The following is a 17,200-nucleotide window of genomic DNA, read 5'->3' as shown; positions in this document are numbered from 1 at the left end:
AAATTCTATTAATCACCTTTCTGTCCCTGTGACAAAACACCTGACAGAGAAGCTAAGGTATATTTTGGCTCAGGTTTCAGTCCAAGGGTGGGCTGGCTCCATTACTTTGGGCCTGAGGTGAGGCAAACTGTCATGGTGGTGAGAAGGTGTGGCCTTGCTCGCCTCATGGCAGCCTGGAGCAGAGAGAAGGGAGCCTGGGAAAAAATATAGCTTTCAAAGGCATGCCCCACTGACCCACCTCCTCCAACCTAGGTCCTACCTTCTGAAGTTTCTATCACCTTCCATTAGTACCAACCAGCAGGAGACCAGAGCTTCAACACCTGGGCCTTTGGGGGACATTCCCGATATAAAGCATAACAGATATCTTCTATTTTGTGATGTCCAACGTGGCCATCAAGAACTTGAAATGTGGGGCGAAGGTTGTGGCCCAGTGGTAGAGCGCTCACCTAGCACATGTGAGGCGCTGGGTTCGATTCTCAGCACATTAAAAATAAATAAATAAATAAAATAAAGGTACTATGTCCAACTACAACTCAAAAAAAAATGTGTGTGTATATGTATATGTATATATATATCTATATATAAAATATATATGAACTTGAAATGTGACTATGCAACTGAGGAATCAAATTTTAATTAGATATAAATTTAAACAGCCACATGTGGTTAGTAGCTCTCGTATTGGAAGCACAGGTCTAGATTCTAGTAAACAAAGGGAAAAGGAATAGAAGATAAGAATAGTCAGAGAAGTAGGCATGGGCCACACACAGTAGGAGTTTCGATTTTATTTTACTTGGAGAAGGAAGCTTCCAGAGGGAGTGTTATAATTTGAAATCCTTTTTGAACAAGATTACTCAGAACTTGGGGTGAAGACTCCATGGAAGTGAGGGTAGATCCAGAAGCAGGGTGAATGCTGATGCAGGATCTAGGTGAGAAGTTGAGAGCTTGGCCCTGGTACTGGGAGCAAAGACAGAAAAGTGGTCAGGGATACATCTTGGAGGCAGGGCTGACAGAATTGCTGATTAAATGCTTGATGTGGTAAGGAAAAGAAAATTGAGTTTTATTCCTGGGCTTGATCATTTAATGGAATGGGACACACTGGTAGAGGAGCAGAGTCGGGAATGTAGAAATCCAAGATTTCTGGTTTGGAGTCACTCAGTCTTGGTGTCTTTGCCATACTCATCTAACACCATCAAGCATCTCCTTCCTTGTCAAGTAAGTCACCTTGTCCAATATTTTCTTCTAATACTTATGCTGTTTGCATTTCATATTTAGATAAACAATCTATCTGGAATCTGCTTTTAATTTCTTTAATTGCTTTGTTGCTAGCTAGGACAGCCAACGTAATGCTGAATAAAACTGTTAGTGATTAGCATTCTTGTCTCATTCTTAACCTCAGGGAGAGAGCTGCAGTATTTCATCACTGAGTATGATGTTTGCTCTAGGTTTTGAGTAGCTATACTCTATCACATAAGGAAGTTTTTTTTTTTTTTTCATTCCTAGTTTTCTAAAAGTTTTTACCATGAATTAGTATTGACTTTTACCAGATACTTTTTACTTAATTGATATAATAAAGTGTTTTTTTTTCCTTTTTATGTTATATGTGGATTGCCTTGATTGACTTTCAGTTTTTAAACCCACCAAGCATTCTTGATTTAAACTCAATTTGGGGGGCTGCTCAAGTAGTAACGCGCTCGCCTAGCATGCGTGAGGCACTGGGTTCGATCCTCAGCACCACATAAAAATAAAATAAAGATATTGTGTCCACCTAAAGCTAAAAAATAAATATTTTTTTAAAAATAAGCTCAATTTGGTCATGATGTGGTTTTTATATCATTTTAGAATTTTTACAATTGTAATCAGCTCTCCATACCTTCAGGTTCTGCATCTGTGAAATTATTTGGGAAAAAACCAAAAACAACTTTTTGTCTAAGCTGAATGTATTACAGATTTTTCCTTATTATTCCCTAAACAGTACAGTATATATTACATAATACTTACATTGTATTATGTATTTTAAATAATGTAGGGATGATTTAAAGAATATGGGGGAAATATGTATAGGTTACATGCAAATAGTAGGCCATTTTAAGGGACTTGAGCTCCTTAAATTTTTGTATCCTAGGAGAGTCCTGGAATCAATTTCATATGGATGTTAAGAGATAATAATATTTTCAAAAGAGAAATGGGCATATAATTTTCCTTTCTTATAATGTTATGACCAGGTTTTTTTATTTTTATTTTTTAGAATGCCTTTATTGTATTTGTTTTTTATTTTTTATGTGGTACTGAGGATAGAACCTATTGCCTCATGCATGCTAGGCAAAGTGCTCTGCCACTGAGCTACAGCCCTAGCCCATGATCAGGTTTTAATATCACTTTTATGCTGGCCTCATAAAATAAACTGAGGATGGATTCCCACTTTTCCTATTCTCTGGAAGAGTTTGTGTAAGATTGGCGTTATTTCTTCTTTAATATTTGGAAGAATTCACCAATGAAGCTATATAGTCCTAGTCCTTTACGTATCTTTTTAAGTATCTGAATTGCATATAAACAGAGTAGAGAAAAATTTTATAGTTCTGTTTTCTTTTTCTCTGTCTGGGAGGGTTCTTTACTGACAGATTTAGTGTCTTTATATTAGATAAGAGACTATTACAATGTTCTGGTTCTTATTTCAGTTTTGGTAAATTGTGTTTTTCTAGGGATTATCTATTCCATCTAATTTTCAAATTTATTGACACAAAGTTGAATATCTTTAATATCTATATGACCTGTAGCAGTGTTTTTGCATTCTAGATATTAGAAAGTTATGCTCCTTTTTTCTCTCCACTTCCCCCACAGTCTTGCTAGAGATTCGTTAATTTTGTTAATCTTTTCAAAGAATTAACATTAGGTTTTATTTCAGTGTGTATTTTAAGTTTAATTTATGCCAGCTCATACCTTTATTATTTGCATTACGTTTTCATTGAGCTGTTCTTTCTCTAATCTCTTGAAATACTTATCTGTTGATGTTTGTTGTTCTTACAACTTAACCTGAGAATTTAAGTGACTTGTCTAAGGTCACAAAGATAGAACTAGAAGTAGGAGCTAGGACTATTCTCCCAAACATGTGCTTTTTACTCTTTCACTATGGTGACTTTTTCTTTTAAGAAAGGAGAAAGTGGGCTGGGATTGCAGCTAAGTGGAAGAGCACTTGCCTAGCATGTGCGAGGCCCTGGGTTGGACTCTCAGGACAACATATAAAATAATCAAAATAAAGCCCATCAATGACTAAAAAATATTAAAAAGAAAGGAAGAAAGGAGAAAGTAAGTAGTTGTTAATAGTATTCATTGAGAATTCAGTATGTTATGGGCACTATTTTAAGCACTTTACATATCTTGTAAGTATCTGAACTGCATATAAACAGTAGAGAAAAAAAATTTAAATTTTTTTAGTTGTAGATTGACACAATACCTTTATTTTATTTATTTTTTATGTGGTGCTGAGGATCGAACCCAGTGCCTCATGCATGCTAGGCAAGTGCTCTACCACTGAGCAATAACCCCAACCTTACAGAAAAATTTTATAGTTCTATTTTCATAGATATTCTTTTTCTCTGAGCTATCTTCTTGGAAACTGTTTTGAAACTATTTTTCACAGCTTTTCCGAGATCTTTCTCCATCTTCCTTAAAATTTTTTTCCTATTGGGTCCACCCTCCTTTAAAAAAAGTGATATAACCCTTGATAGTAAAAACATTATATTAGGGAAACATTCAGAAGAATTACTTTATAAGGGGCCTCAATTTATGATACAAATGAGCACTCTTTCTCTTCTGTTTTGTCTGGTACTCAGAGCATCTACTTCACCAGCTGGAGAACAAAACTGGTTCAGATCCCAGTTTTAAGATAGAGTATTAAGTCATAAAGATAGCTAATAATACGACAAGGATTTTTCAGCTTGTTGCACTTTTTGCTTTTCCAACCATTTCCATGTATTCCTATTTAATATTAGCAACCCAGTGAACAAGAGATATTTAGGAACTCTTGTTTTATTCATGAGAAAACTAGAGCACCAAAAAGTTATGTAACTTACTAGGGTCACACCACCAGATAGTTCATTCTTGCCAAGTGGTACTTGCCAGGGAAGTACATTCTTTTCATCTTTGGTACTTTAGTACAAAATATATGTCCAAGCCTCTCTGTTGAATGACCAGTCTGTTTGCAGTGGACCTGAGTATCAGCTGGTTTTTTGTTTGTTGTTCAAGATCTATAGATGATTCATGTGGGCCCTCTGATAATGGAACCATTGATCCCCTGTACACCTGCTGAACCTGTATCATACTGGCAGAAATTGTGCCAGTAAGTAGCAGCTAGAAGCTTCCATTTACTCCATGTGATGGTTTTGAGTTTTACTTTTTATTGCTCTGGTATATAACCAAGTTTCTATTGTTCTCAGCCAAGAGCAATATAATAACTGAAGTTAGCGGGTCTGTAAGAGTATTGCCATCGTACTTTTTCTTTGTCTAGACCTTCAGAAATGGGAACTATTGAATATTTTAATTTAAGGGTTTTCTCGGGGTGAATGTTTTCTCTGGTAAGTGAATGCTAATTACAATGGGGAGGGGAACTTGGGATGAGTGGATAACTTTGGATGGGACAAAGGAGGAGGGGAGAGGGCAATGGGGGTAGGAAAGATGGTGGAATGAGGTGGATATCATTATCCTAGGTACATGTATAATTGCATGAATGGAGTTACTCCACTTCATGTACAACCAGAGAGGTTAAAAATTCTGCTCCATTTGTGTACAGTGAATCCAAGAGCTTTCTACACTCATATATAAACTGATTAGAACTAATAGAAATAGAAAAAAATAAAATTGGGCCTGGGATGTGGCTCAAGCCGTAGGGTGCTCGCCTGGCATGCGTGCAGCCCGGGTTTGATCCTCAGCACCACATACAAACAAAGATGTTGTGTCCGCTGAAAACTAAAAAATAAATATTAAAAAAAAAATTCTCTCTCAAAAAAAAAAAAAAGAAAGAAAAAAATAAAATTAAGGGTTTTCTGTATATGTACCAAAATTTTGTAATAGCTAACAAATTAATTAATAAAACTGAAGAGCTAAAACATCTTCTTTTTTTTTTTTTTTCCCTCTCCAGTGCTGGGGATTGAACCTAGGGCCTTACACATGCTGGGCAAGAACTTTACTGAGCTGTATCCCTAGTCTCACACCAAAACATCTCAATAAAGCTGTTTTAAAAATCACCACTATGATATTTTATCATGATCCATAGTTTGCAATCTTCTTATTGAGAAAATGAAAGAAATTTGCTTCTCTTCAGGACTCCCAGGTGATATCTTTCCTTTGAATTTCACATCAGTATGTGCATAGTTTTTGCCCAACTTACTCTTAAGACATTAACCCATGACAAGAGAAATATAAGGACAAGTATAATATTAGAAGTTATTAATATTTAGAGTTCATAAAATGTATTTGTAGCCCTTGAGTACCCCTTCCCCAACTAACCTATAGAGTTAATATCTTCCACATTTTACAAATGCTAATACTAAGGTTTGAAAAATTAGGCTTCTTGCACTAGGTCACATTACTGTGTGTGACTAACATAAGTTTGGGCTGAAGACTCATGATTTGGTCTTTGCCTTATTCCATACCTCCTTTTCACAATCAGTGCTGTTCATTGTAATGCTTCTATTTTTCCTATCTCTTAACTGTTTCCCCCTTTGTTTCTAACCCTCAGTCTTTACATTTATACCTACACTTCCACATACAGTACAGATTTCCAAGGCTAGGAATGCTAAAGACATAAATCATTTGGCTCTACAATATTAGTATTGGATTAAAACCAAATTCAAGTGGCAAAATAACACATGGTGAGAGCATGGGCTATGTTTCTGTGATGCCAAGCAGAGTTGAATTAATTCTTTGAGAGGAGGTGTGAATACACATGTATAATGATACTTTAACACAACTGCGAGCAAAATATTTTGACACATTCCCCTGTTTTGTTAGGCTTGGTCTGCCATCTGCCATTCTTGCGTTGACTGACTTAGAGTACCCGTGTGTATCAGAGACTTGCAAAAGGCCACAGTTTGTTCATTGAGTAATAAGCATTTCTTTCTTGGTGTTGTATATACGAAGTAATTGTAAATTTCAATTTATTAATTCATTCTGGTTTAAGGAAGTCCTTTTTTTCCCTTAAATTTTGCATCTTATAAAACTAAATGTGTTAAAATAGGTTATATACAGTATAGTCAGTTTAAAAAGGAAAGAAAATGTGTGATAAACATTTTAAGATTTCCATGAAAAATAAAATTTAAAAGTTTCAGTATAAGAAAGAATAATGAGGGCTGGGATTGTGGCAGAGTGCTTGCCTAACACGTATGAGGTTTGATCCTCAGCACCACATAAAAATAAGTAAATAAATAAAAGTATTGTGTCCATCTACAATTAAAAAAATTTTTTTAAAGAATAATGATATTATTAGACTATTAAATCATAGCTGGGCTCAATGGTGCATGCCTATAATTCCAGCTACTTAGGCTGAAACAAGAGAATCTCAAAATAAAATTAAATAAAGGGCTGGGGATATAGCTCAGCGGAGGTGGAACACTCACCTAAATGTGAGAGGTCCTGGGTTCAATCCCCAGTACTACAAAAGAACAAATATTAAATCATGTGAACAAATACCTTCATTCCTAGACAATGTCAGATTAGTAAGGTTTATGTAACATGCAGAGATATTTTGTTTTAATCCTTAAAAGAATGAAAATAAAAACCACAAATAGTATATGAATGACTATTTCTTTATTTCTTTTCTTTCTCTCCCTGGGGATTGAACCCAGGGGCAAATGCTCTACCACTGAGCTCCATCCCCAACCCCAAGTGATTGCTCTGAAGTAAGTTAGAGTCCAAACCAAAACAACAGAAGATCAAGCGTTTGTCATTAACTTATATTGTTTTTTCTCTCTAAAACAATCTATACGACTTTTCCCTAAATCAAGGTTTCTCAACCTTGGCCTCTATACACTACATGTCAGTACCTACTTTCTCTGCTCTCCCCAGTTGTAAAAACCTAGAATGTCTGCAAACATTGCCAGATGTTCTCTGGGGACAAAATAACCCCTGGTTGAGAGCCACTGCTCTAAATATTTTAGAGAATAGAAGCTGTAGCACACATTGATAGGACTCTGGGATGGGGTGGGACAGAATGCAAAAGGTGTTTGTTTTGTTTTTATGACTGAAGACCATACATTTTGAATCAATATTATTTTAGTCAAATGATTTATTATTAAAAGGGAAAGCATCTAGTTCAAAGAGTTGCCCTTTCAAGTATCAAAAAGTAGTAATGTCTTATCAGAAGAGCCATTTATCATTACAGGGAAACTTCACAGAAAAAATCAGACACAATATTTTTTCCTAGACACAATTTTTTTTAGGTTCCTGAAACTACCTAAAAATAAACAGAATTTTTAAAAGGCTTCATAGAGGAAATAGACTTAATCCTTTTTTTTCTCCTCCATAGACAACATTGAAGATTAACAGGTTTTCCATTTCTTTTCTTACTTTATCTTTTTCCTTTTTGAATTTAGCTTTTGTGAAACATGATGGTGAATACATTTTCAAATTTCTGGTGAGGGTATCTTCAGCTATCTTGTTGCCCTCAGAACAAGATATGATTGTTTGCCTTCTGTGCAGTAGGTCACTGGACTGTAACATTCACACACTGTGTCCTGGATGCGGAGTTATTTGGCCTGGTGTCCTTAAAGTAGTATAGTGGCTCTGGCCTCACTTGTTCTTCCCTTTTCCCCTCTCACACAGCAGCAGCTGCTGATTCAGCAGACCGAAGTCCTCGGCCCACCTCTGCACCAGCCATTGCTCAGAGTCAGGTCACTGAGGGCAACGGCCCAGAGGCATCTGCCAAAAAAACACCGAAGGAAACAGTGAAGGTTGAAGTGAAAAGAGAAGAGGAGCCACCGGAGCAAGCTGAGCCAGAGCCCACAGAAGCATGGAAGGTACGTCAATCCACATATCAAGCCAATTCACTTTCTGATTTAGAGGTCTCAGCTCCTTAACCAGGAAAGTTTTCAAAGAAACCAAGTCTTGTACAGTCGCAACCAAGTTATTACTTCCTCATTCTTTCTGAAAGATGTCATCTCCCATGAACCTATGACATATTTTCCTAAATTATGTTATAAAGACTATAAGTTATCCCAGAAGTTTTCAGGTGACCCACCCCTTGACCCAATTTAATATTACAAAATTGGGATTATAAAACGCACCAGCTTGGTTGATTGCTTTTTAAAATATTTTCCACTCACTCAAAAGGAATCTCTAACTTGCTTAGGAGTGAGCTCTGCTATTGTAATTAAAATACAATTTGATTTCCTAAGATGGATGTATGTGCAACATTTCAAAAGACTGGGTGTTACAGAAAGCACATTTATGTGATTGTTTAAATTGTAAGCAGCTAATAAGAAGGGGAACATCCATTATGTGGGAGAGGTCAGGCTGCTAGTTGCTTCGATTCTGAGTTGATTGTACCCACCATAGTCAGTGCACCAAGTTGAAAAATCAACAATTTAATTAGCAATTTTCCCAGAAGTAATAGTTACTGGGCTTTAAAAATATATACATGTTTATAAGTTTTTAAACATATTTAAGCAGTGATGGAGTTGAAGTGCTAGTTCAGGTTTCTAAAATTAAATGTGACCAACAAAAATTATGAGAAGCAGTCTCATAAGAAAAATGTCATTCATGAGAAGAATTACATTTTAGATATTGTTTAAAAATTTAAAACTAAGATTTCAGTGATTGCATATGGATTAATCCTGTTCTTTTGGAGCCAGATCAATATCTAATTTATCTATATAACAGTGGGCAATCTGGTTCTGTTTCAACTATATTAAAAAAAAACAAACAAATATGACATACAGCTTTACTGTCCTTTTGAGACTATCCTCAGTTCAGAGAGAATAAAAACTCTAGTGAAGGGTGAGTGTTGTCATTTTTGTAGCTAGCCAAATGTCCATGACATTATTGGTCATTAGGTTCTATGTAAACAATGCTTTTATAATGTTAGCCTACCTGCTCAGTTTTTAATGTTAGGGTATATCACCTGGCACTGTTCACTATGCCTCTGTTCTTATATTAACTAGAACCTGTTGGGTTGTGGGAGTGGTCAGGGGTCTCTTCCATCTGGCTAACAGTTCTCTGGCTCTCTGCTGACCTGCTGTTCTCCTTTTGTCTGTAAGAGAGACAAGTTATCTTTAAAAATAGGTTTTCTTTTTGAAGGATCAGATATCATAAAGACATAGGGAAGATCAGTGGAGCAGAAGAAGGAACAGGAATGGGGAGGAAATGTGGAAGGAATTTAACAAAATCACATTATATACATATATACTCACACACAGGGAATTTCACCCTTAGGTATATGTAGAAAGCACCAATCAAAAATAAACCAATGAAGACTGGGATTGTGGCTCAGTGGCAGAGCACTTGCCTGGCATGTGTGAGGCACTGGGTTTGAGCCTCAGTACCACATAAAAATAAATGAATAAAATAAAGGTATTATGTCAATTTACAACTAAAATAAAAAGATAAATGAGTAAAAGGAAGATAGTAGAGTAGAGGAAAGAGAAGAGGGAAAGGGAAGAGAACTGGAGGGAATGGAGACTGAAATGTAGTAAATCAAATTCTATGAATATATAAAGTGATATATATAACTCCTATGATGGTATAACTCCTATGCATAACTATAATGCTTTAATTAAAAAAAAAAAAAAAAAAAAAAAACAGGTTCCTGTTGCTCTTGGGACCTCCAGTAAAATGACAAAACACTTTAAGTGCTAAAGGCTGGGGCGAGGGGGGTCTTATTTCCACTTAATTCTATATAAATATGTGTTTTGAAATGCTCGTGTGGAATGTTGAAATGAAACTGAAAACCACTTCTAATAGTCTATTACTGCAGTACTAGCGGCAGAATCAAGGGTGAATCTGAGCTGATTTCATTTATAGCAGTTAGAAAATAATTATGGCAGTTACTTGAAGACATGTATTATATAAAGCAGCAATAATAATAAAGTAATTTTAAAATTGTGAAAATTTCATTATCTAACACTAGTTTGTTGCCAGACAGCACTAACTTTTTATCATTTCCAGTCTTTCCACAAAGTCTGTTCTGCAGTTGTGGAAGCAGTTCCTCTCCCCCATGTATATCTCTATCTCATTTAATGTTCCCCATAGGGTTATGAGTAGAACTACTGTTGCTACTTGGTCTCAATTCTTTTTCTGATGTTGCCCAGGCTAGCCTGAAACTCCTGGGCTCAGGTTGATCCTTCTGCCAGCCTCCTGAGTAGCTGGGACTACAGGTTGTCCCACTGCTCCTAGTTTTTTGACCTCAATTCTTAAACTGAAGTAGATGCTTTCAATTTCCTGCTGTTGGATTGCTGAGAACACAAAAAGATATTTAAACGAGGAATTTATGCTTTATAAAACAATTAATACTGCTATTTTGCTAAGTGTATATAATTCTATGAAAACATTATCTTCATTTTTTCAATAAGATAACTTTAAGTTCAGACAAGTGAAATAACTTGTTGACAGCCACATAGCAAGTTGTGCTGAAATTCAGAGTAGAAAGAATCCAATTGTTAATTACCCCTAGTAATTTAAAAGTGCTGTAGCTGGATGTGCTTGTGATTTGACAATGTTTCAAAGTATGGTATTCTTATGATTTTTAAATTTAGTCCTAGAGGAAGTAGCACAGTGACATTGTATTCCAAGGTAATGCTGCTTAGCATGATTAAAAAGAATATATAAAACCACAGGTTGGTGAGGTTGTGTAAAGAATTTAATGACACGGCTGGGCTCTGTGGTGCACACCCGCGATCCCAGCCATCCAGGAGGCAGGAGGATAGAAACGTTGAGGCCAACCTGGACACCTTGCAAGACCCTTTCTCAAAAATAATAAAGGATTGGCAGTGTAGCTCAGGTAGGGGGTGGTAGGTGAAGAAGAAGAAAGAAAATAATTTAATGATACAAAATGATTAACTTAACTTTTAATTAAAAATCCATTTTCTAATTTTGAAATGTTCAATGTTTTAGGCAGTTCTCACTCTATTATGTTTCTTTTTAATAATGTATCTGTGTTTATTTTTAATAAGTACTTCATTTTCTGTGTATAAAATGACTGTTACTAAAGGTATTTCAAAGCTACATAGGAGACCTTCACTATTCTTTTCACAATTGAGGATGAATCTTGCCCTTCCCCCAAACACATGAGCTATAACCCCCTAGAGAGGAGCTGGTGGAGAGCTGAGTGTTGCTGCTGAGTCCTGTGTGTGTTATTTATAAAACAACCCTGGAAGTAATTGCATGTGTCAGTTACAATTTGGATGTTTGTTTTGATGTTTTGTGGTATAATAAACTGAAGAGTGAAATTGCCTCCTTAAATATTTTGATCAACTAACAAAATCCTTCATATTACCTGTTCAGTATCATGTTATTACATGTGTTTTAACTATAAAAATTTTATTTCTATCATGTATAAAATGATATTTTTATTTGTAAATTTATTTTTTAATCATAAAAAAGGCAAAACAAAAACATGACTATAGTATCAAATGAGCCTAAGTTATTTTTAGTGAGTAGTTTTTTTTTTTAATAAATAGTACAAAAATGTTTTCTTCATTGATAGGGTGAGTACCTGCATTTTCTCTTTTGGTGATGTGGTTGATTGTCCATGTGGCCTGGTCAGCTTTACAGCTGTGGTGGTGAACTAACACGTTGCCACCACCAGGAAGACGTGCCCCTAACACCCGCCCTGAGACTGCATCATCCTGTGTCTAACCAGCTTAGCGATGCAGCTTGTTTGGAAGCAATGCTATTCATGGAAACCTACTAACCTATACTGTTTTTACCACTTTATTTCTTAAATGTAGGTGGAAAAAACCCACATCGAGGTCACAGTACCCACCTCAAATGGTGACCAAACACAGGTTTGTGCCAACAGGCCACTTGTTCCTTTTTCCCTCCACTCCCTCAGTTTTTTCTTCTCCCTCACTCCCTTTTCCTTAAAAATAAAATAGATTGACGGTTCAAACAAACTTCAATGAACCAATATTTTGTTATTTTTTTTCTTTTTTGAATTATGGCAAAACAGAAGCTTGCAGAAAAACCTGAAGATCTGATAAGAATGAGGAAGGTTAGCCATGTTCACCTTCACAAAGCTACATTGCCATTTCACTCGTGCTGACTTACAATGCATTAAAAAGACAGTGATCCATTCTTTTCATTGATTTCTCTTAATCAGAAGTTACTTTAAAAGGACAGTTATAACCCAGTGTAGTGACACACCCTGTAGTCCCCTTGGCTTGGGAGGTTGAGGCAGGAGGACCACAAGTTTGCAGGCAGCCTCAGCAACTTAGTGAAGCCCTAAACAACTTAGCGATGATACCTTGTCTCAAAGTACAAAATAAAAAGAACACACACCCACCAAAGAAATTATAATCTTATACTATTTTTTTTTTTAAGATTTTGTTGGTCCAGTGTAGTGGTGCACACCTGTAATCCCAGCTATTTACAAGGCTGAGGCAGGATTATGGTAAATTCAACCCAGCCTGGGCAATTTAGCAAGATCCTGTCTCAAAAAATAAAAAGGGGTAGGGATGTGGCTCAGTGGTAGAGTATCCCTGCGTTCAATCCCAGTATAAGGAAAAAAAAATTTGTTCAACTTAAAATATTTTTTTTCTTTTTAACAAAATGAAATAACCAGTGAGGTTATTTCATAAAACCTATCTTTTACATTCAAACTTTGTAAGAACTATGCTACAATGGCATCACATTTTTTGGAATCATTTGTGATATTTTATACATATTTATCATGAAAAGCATCATAGCAGCAGCTCCCAGAGTTGTTAATAGCTACATGTTTGACTTTTTGTGTGCCTCATTCCTCCCTGCTGCAGAGGAGATGAATCAGTTCTTACTGAATATATTGGCTGATTATAAAATGCCCTTAGATCTTTTTTTTATAAAAGATATTAGAGATCTAGATGCTACAGTATTACTAAGTATGAAATACCCCCAAAAAGCTAAACAATGTTTTAGATCATTTCTCCACTCTCTAGTACCTGAAATTTCAAAGCTTTTCAAAGTCATATATTGTTTTAGGGTAATGTTCAAACAGTTCAGTTTCAAAAATGAACATATAACAGCTTATTACCCAAGAAGCCAATGAAGCTAGGAACACTGTCTATTTAAATAACGTCATCACAGTCTCTCATCATTCATCAATAAGATCATCCATCTCCCAGCGGTAATCATGTTCTCCGTGTGTCCTTGTGGTTCTGTGACCATTTCATGTTGGCATATGCTGTGCTGCGGACATTTAATTTATGTATTTTTTTTTTTTTTTGGTTTGCCAATTTGCAGTTTTTCCTGCAAGAACAACTTTTTAATTTTTTATGCTTTTCTGTTTTTCCCCCCCTTTCATTTTCACAGAAAAAGAGAGAGAGACTAGATGGTGAAAACATTTATATCAGACATAGCAATTTAATGTTGGAGGTTTGTATGAACTTGAAGCTTATTTCAGTTGGTTGCCTGGAACTTCTGCATTCTTTACTGACCCCCTTTTCTTCATTCTGTGCTGCATTTGGTTTTGCATGCCATTGCATGAAGTGATTTTAGGTTTAAAATGCTTTTGCATGTTGGTAAACATGAAGATATGCAACCATCTCTCCTGGTTATTTTTAGTTTCCATCTTTCATGCTATCAAAAAAAAAATATATGATTGGGACTACCTCTGGTAGTCATGGTTCCATTATTTTACCCATATTTCATAAAGTTCTACATCACTGCTTAAAGTTCCTTGAATTTTCCAAGAGTATAAATTTCTATATATTCCAAGAAGCAAATTGCAGTTTTCATTTTCTGAACCAAGGCAGTGTGAAAAAGTAAGAAAAATTATCACAATTCAGAATGGACTTGAAATATTGGGAATGTAGCTCAGTGGCAGAGCACTTAGCTAGCATGAGTGAGGCTCTAGGTTCAATCTCCAGCACCGAAACAAAAAAAAAAATAATGAAGATGGGATGGGCCAGGGATGTAGGTGGAGGAGTAAAATATAAGAACGACAGAAGGGAGCCTAACATTTAATGTAGTTACTATAAGATGGTTTCATCATGAAAACAAGACTGGAAGTGTGAGATTTTTATTTTAAGATGTGAAAACAAGGGGCTAGGGTTGTGACTCAGTGGTAGAGTGCTCGCCTAGCATGCATGAAGCACTAGGTTCGATCCTCAGCACCACATGAATATAAAATATATTGTGTCCACCTAGAAAACTAAAAAATATAAATATTTTTTAAAATAAATAAATAAATAAAGATGTGAAAACAAGCATAGCTGAATTGGAAAAGGTAGGATCTGAATTGGGGATTACACAATTATTAAATTGCACTATTTAATTCCTGTCTGCTACAGGAATTATAAGGTCATTTTCCTACTATGTTTGACATTGGCCAGATTTTTACCAGACCTGTATTATTATACTTTATCTAGTTTGGGGCTCCATGTTGGATAGGAAAATGTAAAACTAATTAGGTAAAGGAAAGTTTTTGAGAAAAAAGTTAGAAAACTAGATTGTTCCATGTGGAAAAACCTGAAATCAAGTTAGTTTATACTTCAGAATAATTCTTGTATAGATGACCAGATTATTCTACAGCTCCACTCAGTGCAGAACCATAAGAGATGAGTGTGAACTCTTACATCAGGGGTATTTAACTTAACTATAAAGGAACTATAAATTATAGGAAGATGAATAAACATGATTCCTGTCTTCAGGAAGCTTATAATGTGTAAACTGGTGAGGAAAGAAACAAAAAAGTTAGTAAATAGCAATAAGTGATTATAAGTTATTGTAGAATCTGCATAGGAAATAAACAGTACCCTGTGCTAACAAAGGAACAATGGACAGGGTGGGTCTCTCTAAAGGTAATATTTTAATTGGGACCCAAAAGATGAACAAAAATGTAAATATTATTAAACTGGAAGTTTTAAGTAACTTTAAAAGATCTCTGTTTAATATATGGGATTCTAATAATTATTTAATCTCACTTTTTGCCAGTACCTGTATTTTGATATAGCACCTGCTATTTATAAGGTACTCTGATTAAAGTAATGAAAATTATGGTCAGCCTTCATTCATCATATACTGTGTGGTAGGCATAGTACCGAGTGCTTTACATACATTTGTCTCTTACAACATGAATTTTTCCAAGGACTCTTGGATATTTCAGACTTGGAAACTAGATCATTTTGTTTTAGCCCATATCTGAGACTAGACCTGAAACATTCTGTCTTCTGAGATTAGGAAGGAAAATAAATGACGGTTGCTGTCCTTTACTCAGCAATGTGACATCTCCAGACCCTAAATATATTTCCTGACTAGTCCATCTTCGGTGCTTCCTCTTAACTGGAACCTACAGTACCAATCATATATTTGTCAACTATTCCATCAGGTGTGTTATGGCTTCTGAGACTCATGAAGTCCCTGTGTGTGGTGTGCTTTTTCCCCTGGCATTTCACTGACAGCCATGAGAGGGGATTTATAAATAAGTGTGTGTTTGAAAATTAAACTACTAACTGACTTTGGAGAACATTTTATATTTAATGAAATGTTTGGTTTGATTGCTACTAAAATGATAAGATGATAGGCATCAAAAATCGTCTAACCTAAACACAGCCAAAATACTTTGACTGACCATCATTGTTTAGTTATTGTAAAAAGTGCCTCCCCACAAGGAAGGTCTCTCAAGTTATCTGTCACCTTAGCATTTTTTTTTTTTTTGTAAGCATCCCTCTTCCCCCCTTCTCCTCCCCCACCCCCACTAATGCTTTGTTCTGGCACAAATAAGGTCGAGTTCATTTTTAGATCTACCGCCTCCTCCTCCATCTCCCAGAGAGAACCTGTAGCAAATATCTATGACAGGTTCTATTTGGAACAGGTCCCTTTGAGATCTTAATTTTATACTTCTGTGCCCCCACAGGTTTTCAGCAAAGCCAGCTAAGAAGGATGGAGAATGCTTCCTCAGAAGCTCCTGGTTTTATAAAAAAATTATTTTCTCAGGTTCCAAGCCAATCAAAAGCTAGGCAAGAAGATTAACAAATCACCAGTCACTCATATTAAGAGCTAGCTCAGAGAGTTGTGATTTTACCATCGCATCTCTTGCTCATTTTTATTTTGCTCCATTCTCACGTTTAACCCCTCGAATGTGTTGAGTTTTTCTTGGCCCAAACAGATTTAATTTCCACTCAGGAGCCAGGACCCAGGGCCCAACCCTGATATTTGAGTGAGCTTGTTTAATCTTTTCTTTAGCTAGTGAACACTCTTTCCTTCCTTTCAGCTAGAGCAAAAGTGCAAACTACTGTTTCCCCTTAGTGCAACCCAGATTCACACAATAGACTCTCATTTCATCCCAGTAAGCAAGAGATCGCTCTACAGGGAAACTACGGGTTGCCTTTTTTGTGTAGTTTTTTCTTTGGCTCATCTCAAAGCAAATATACATAGGTCATTCTTGCAAAAATAAGGAACTAGAAAATGAATTTTTTGAATGAATACATCCAGAATCAAAATTGTCATGTGGGCTGGGAGTGTAGCACAGTGGTGGAGTGCTTACCTGGCATATCCGAGGCCATTTGTTCAATCCCCAGCACCACCAAAATAGTTTTCTTAGGACTGGAGATATACCACAGTGGTACAGAGCACCCCTGCATTCCAACCTCAGTACTATAAACAAACAAAAATTGTTTTCATGTGTCTCAGTGGTTCTTTTTCCTATGCTATTTTTTTCCTCTTATATTGCTTTTGAAAAAAGTTTTATTTAGTTGAAGCACATATTGCCCTTAGAAAGAACTTTTTAAAACTAATTTTTATTTAAATTAGTTTTCTTTTTTCTTTCTTTTAGAATGAAGCTGTCTCCAACAGAGCCAAAAAAAGAAAGACTAATCCCAAAATTCATACAGCATATTAGGAGATATATTTAGCATTATACTTTCCTTGGATACAGAACTGCCCTGATAAACACAGGATTTTTTACAGTCATAAAGTGATGGGCTCCAAATATTGTGATCTCAAGCTCAAACTATTGAGGTTTTTTGGACAAAGAACATTTGAGTCTTTGTCTTCAATTTATATTTACCAA

The 17,200-nt window shown here is 35.8% G+C and overlaps 1 protein-coding gene across 17 annotated transcripts in view; it reads left to right on the top strand.

Annotated features, from left to right (window-relative positions):
- The window catches only part of Epb41 (erythrocyte membrane protein band 4.1), a 152,633-nt gene that overhangs the window by 94,328 nt on the left and 41,105 nt on the right, over window positions 1-17,200 (top strand). For 8 of the 17 annotated variants that reach the window (XM_077109949.1, XM_077109953.1, XM_077109946.1 and 5 more), the window contains exons 12-15: window positions 7,819-8,012; window positions 11,940-11,996; window positions 12,161-12,202; window positions 13,501-13,563. In XM_077109949.1, the coding sequence (XP_076966064.1) occupies window positions 7,819-8,012; window positions 11,940-11,996; window positions 12,161-12,202; window positions 13,501-13,563 (356 nt within the window). The remainder of the gene's footprint in view (window positions 1-7,818; window positions 8,013-11,939; window positions 11,997-12,160; window positions 12,203-13,500; window positions 13,564-17,200) is intronic. The other 9 variants (XM_077109955.1, XM_077109948.1, XM_077109950.1 and 6 more) reach the window with 4 other exon arrangements.

Source organism: Callospermophilus lateralis, chromosome 7 (assembly GCF_048772815.1).
Source record: "Callospermophilus lateralis isolate mCalLat2 chromosome 7, mCalLat2.hap1, whole genome shotgun sequence".
Lineage (NCBI taxonomy): Eukaryota > Metazoa > Chordata > Mammalia > Rodentia > Sciuridae > Callospermophilus > Callospermophilus lateralis.
This window is presented reverse-complemented; position numbering and strand designations above follow the sequence as displayed.